This window comes from Limulus polyphemus, unplaced genomic scaffold, assembly GCF_000517525.1.
Source record: "Limulus polyphemus unplaced genomic scaffold, Limulus_polyphemus-2.1.2 Scaffold2986, whole genome shotgun sequence".
NCBI lineage: Eukaryota > Metazoa > Arthropoda > Merostomata > Xiphosura > Limulidae > Limulus > Limulus polyphemus.
Window position 1 is genome coordinate 124,873 of NW_013668596.1, and position 3,915 is coordinate 128,787.

General features: G+C 34.2%; 1 protein-coding gene across 2 annotated transcripts in view; it reads right to left on the reverse strand.

The window, feature by feature from the left end:
* LOC106468380 (protein couch potato-like) overlaps positions 1 to 3,915 on the reverse strand; it is a 15,840-nt gene that overhangs the window by 7,852 nt on the left and 4,073 nt on the right. The window contains exons 5-7 of one of the 2 annotated variants that reach the window (XM_013928802.2): positions 3,255 to 3,388; positions 2,573 to 2,796; positions 1,283 to 1,352 (exon numbers count right to left, since the gene is read on the reverse strand). In XM_013928802.2, the coding sequence (XP_013784256.1) occupies positions 1,283 to 1,352; positions 2,573 to 2,796; positions 3,255 to 3,388 (428 nt within the window). Of the gene's footprint in view, positions 1 to 1,282; positions 1,353 to 2,572; positions 2,797 to 3,254; positions 3,392 to 3,915 lie in introns of both variants that reach the window. The other variant, XM_022396724.1, reaches the window with a different exon arrangement.

Sequence of the window (3,915 nt, forward strand, 5' to 3'; positions counted from 1 at the left end):
ACTCGAGCCAGGGTGATGTATGGTAACACAGACATAATGAATCATCTATAGAGTACAGTTACCATATAAAAATGATTGTACTCGAGCCAGGGTGATGTATGGTAACACAGACATAATGAATCATCTATAGAGTACAGTTACCATATAAAAATGATTGTACTCGAGCCAGGGTGATGTATGGTAACACAGACATAATGAATCATCTATAGAGTATTATGATTTCCAAGTTTAAAAAAAACACATTAAATATACTCTGAATTTAACTTTCCTCGACTAATGATAAGATTGATCCTATTTGGATACAGTTTAAGACCTGAATTGGTTTTAATTTTATTTCAAGTCTTAAAATATATTCAAAGAAGTCCAATCTGTTTGTTTGAGAGCAAAAGCTACATTGGGCTCTCTGCTGTGTCCACCGCGGGGTATCGAACCTGGATTTTAGCGTTATAAGTCTGTAGACGTACCGCTGTCCCATGGAGGGACAGGCTAATCTGAAAATAACTTATTTCAGAAGTAGAGATGTACATATTTTATGATATTTGATACAATTTGCTATTAATTCCAATGGCACTGCGACATCAAGCCATCGAAAAACAACAACAACAGAGAAACGTTATTGTAAATAATCACGTAAGAAGCACTTTTACTGACGCCGAATCTGTTAATTTCTGAAAATAGCTGCTTATTTTTATGACGCCTGCAGAGGCGAAAAGATTTCGAAATTGTTTTAAGATACAAATGATAACTTATATCGCCTAAAAATAGCAAAACTGGAGACAAAAACCAAGAGGTTTTCATACTACAACTTCAGTTAATTTCAAAAGTGTTATTTTACTTGTAAGCTGTTGGAGGACTGGTGAATAGGGCACTATATATATGAGTCGTAGATTCGAATCCCGCCACCAAACATACTTGCCCTTTCAGCCATGGGAGCATAATAATGTGATGGTCAATCCCACTATTCGTTGATAAAGAGCAGCCCAAGAGTTGACGGTGGGTGATGTTGACTAGTTGCCTTCATTCTATTCTATCCGTTCTAAATTAGGGACGGCTAGCAAAGATAGTCCTCGAGTAGTTGTGTTATTTGAGAAATAGTGTTAGAGGTACTATTGCTATAGCAATGTTTGACTCAAATTCTAGAGTTAACGCTAAAACCCGTGTTTTTAGTTCCCACGATGGACAGAGCGCAGATTGCGTAGCCTTACGCTTAAAAACAAGCACGCTTATAAAAAAAGCATGTGACAACAACGCTATATAATTAATTATTTTTTACGAATGATACCTGATATTCCACAAAAGCCACTGGCGCTCCTCCTTTGTTGTGCATTCGCAATCGACAAAAACCGGGAAAACTGTAAAGAAAAGAAAAAAAAACACATTAAAGAAATTACAATAGCTTAACAAGTTTAATATAGACAAATATTAATTATAGTGCTTTTACGAAAAGGAAAGGCCATCTAGTGGCAAAGTAGAGACACAATCAATCGAAGCATTAAATCGACAACTTATTTATTTGTTTCGATCAAAGAGTTAAATATATCATTGCAATTAAGTTGTAGGACTAAATATGTTTAAGCGATAATGAGACCTAAAGTTTCGTCTCTAAACTCTAGTAATTTAACGTTTTAAAGGACAGGTGCGGTTATAGAAAAAATTACCTATCATGCCCTTATTCACGTGCCGAGCTACAGTAAATATAACATATAATATTTGGTAATTTATAAATGTATAAAATACCTAGTAAAGATAAATATATTTAATTTTTATTTATTGTTGTTTTAATTATAAAATAGAGATGGCTTAATTAAAATATTTGACTTAGGCCTAAGTGATTCATCACGTTCTTTGATTTAGGCCTAAGAGATTCATCACGTTCTTTGACTTAGGCCTAAGTGATTCATCACGTTCTTTGATTTAGGCCTAAGAGATTCATCACGTTCTTTGAAGAGAGGAAGTCTTAGCTGCCAGGCGCAGTCTCAGTACTGTTGTATGTCTTAACGTAAAGAATGTGATGAATCACTTAGGCCTAAGTCAAAGAACGTGATGAATCTCTTAGGCCTAAATCAAAGAACGTGATGAATCACTTAGGCCTAAGTCATGAATGTTGTTTATTATTTAAATTTTTTATTATTTTAAATATTAGATGACGAAATTAGCTTTTACTTTATAAGAAATATTCGTAATTTCATCATTGTAAATTTAAGTAATCTGTAAACATTATCTATATATATTTTTGATTTCTATACAAACATTTTGACAATAATGTTAGTTTTAAAACTGACTTTACTCTCCATGATTTAAAAAAGAAAATATTTATTTCAGCCAACGTTTCGCCATTGCGGCTTCATCAGGCCTAGTAGTATAAGAAGTTCCAATGAAGCCGCAAAGGCGAAACATTGGCTGAAATAAAGTTTTATTTTTTATTACCATTACCTGGAGAGTAAAGTTATTTTTATTTATTTCTAACTAGTTTTTAAAATGTCCAGATCCCTCCAGTATACACTACAAACTCTGAAAAACGAATGTATATTTAAACAACAACTTTCTGCCTTCAAATGTGCTTCCATCCTACCAGCCAAACAAGTCTTTGAGTTCCTGCTCTGAAACAAATTGGCCCAGATTCGCAACAAAGAGAGTTGAACAAGGAGGTGTATTATTAGTAGAAGAGGCAGATCCTACAGGACTCGCTAACGCCGGACTCGCCACTAGGTGGGAGGGTGGTATTGTGGCGTGGATAGGTGCACTTCCTGCCAGAGCGGCGTGCGTGAGGGCAGGATGTGGTACCGCCATGTGGGGCTGTAATCAAAAGAGGTGACGAAAGAAAAGAAAATGGCTGTATTCCACTTTTTATTATTTCAAATTGTATATATTCTGAAGTAAAAGAAAATTTCTGAATTTAAACAATGATCATAAGTTACTAAGTAGAAACCAGGTTAATTTAAATAATAAAAAAATACCATAGAAATATTCTTGTAGATATAACTTATATAAACTTCCTATCAGAGCAAGCTTCCTACTTGGAAAGAAACTAAAAGTCAACCTGGTGGTGAGTGTAGCTAATTAACATACGTTCTTTCTTATCTAAAGATTGGAATGCATTGTTTCATCAGTAGGATACCCTTGCTGTTAAATGTTTAAAGTAACGTTTTTATATAGTTAAAGTTTTGTGTCAAAGCACATTTAACTCTTTATGAAAACCTTTCACATTAATGAAAGACATTACATATAATAGTTCTTACGTAGTTAATAATTACCGGAAGTTGAGCATGCAACGCCGGATGTAACAAAGCGGGGGAATGAAGAGCTGACGAAACTGGTACTTCAGCATAAGAAAGAGGATGTGGTGACCAGCCATCATGAACACCCGGAAACAGAGCGGTTCCAATTTCTTCTGAAACAAAGGATCTAAAGGTCAAGTCACAATCAACATTGTTGATCTAAAGGTCAAGTCACAATCAACATTTTGACCTTTAGTTCATCCTTCACAATCAACATGGTTGATCTAAAAGTCAAGTCACAATAAATATGGTTGATCTAAAGGTCAAGTCACAATCAATATGGATGAACTAAAGGTCAAGTCACAATCAACATGGTTGATCTAAAAGTCAAATCACAATAAATATGGTTGATCTAAAGGTCAAGTCACAATCAACATGGATAAACTAAAGGTCAAGTCACAATAAATATGGTTGATCTAAAGGTCAAGTCACAATCAACATTGTGGATCTAAGGATCAAGTCACATTGAACATAACTGATTTAAAGATAATATCACAGTGACCATAATTGATTTAAAGATAAAGTCACAGTGAACATAACTGATTTAAAGATAGAGTCACAGTGAACATAATTGATTTAAAGATAAAGTCACAGTGAACATAACTGATTTAAAGATAAAGTCACAGTTAACATAACT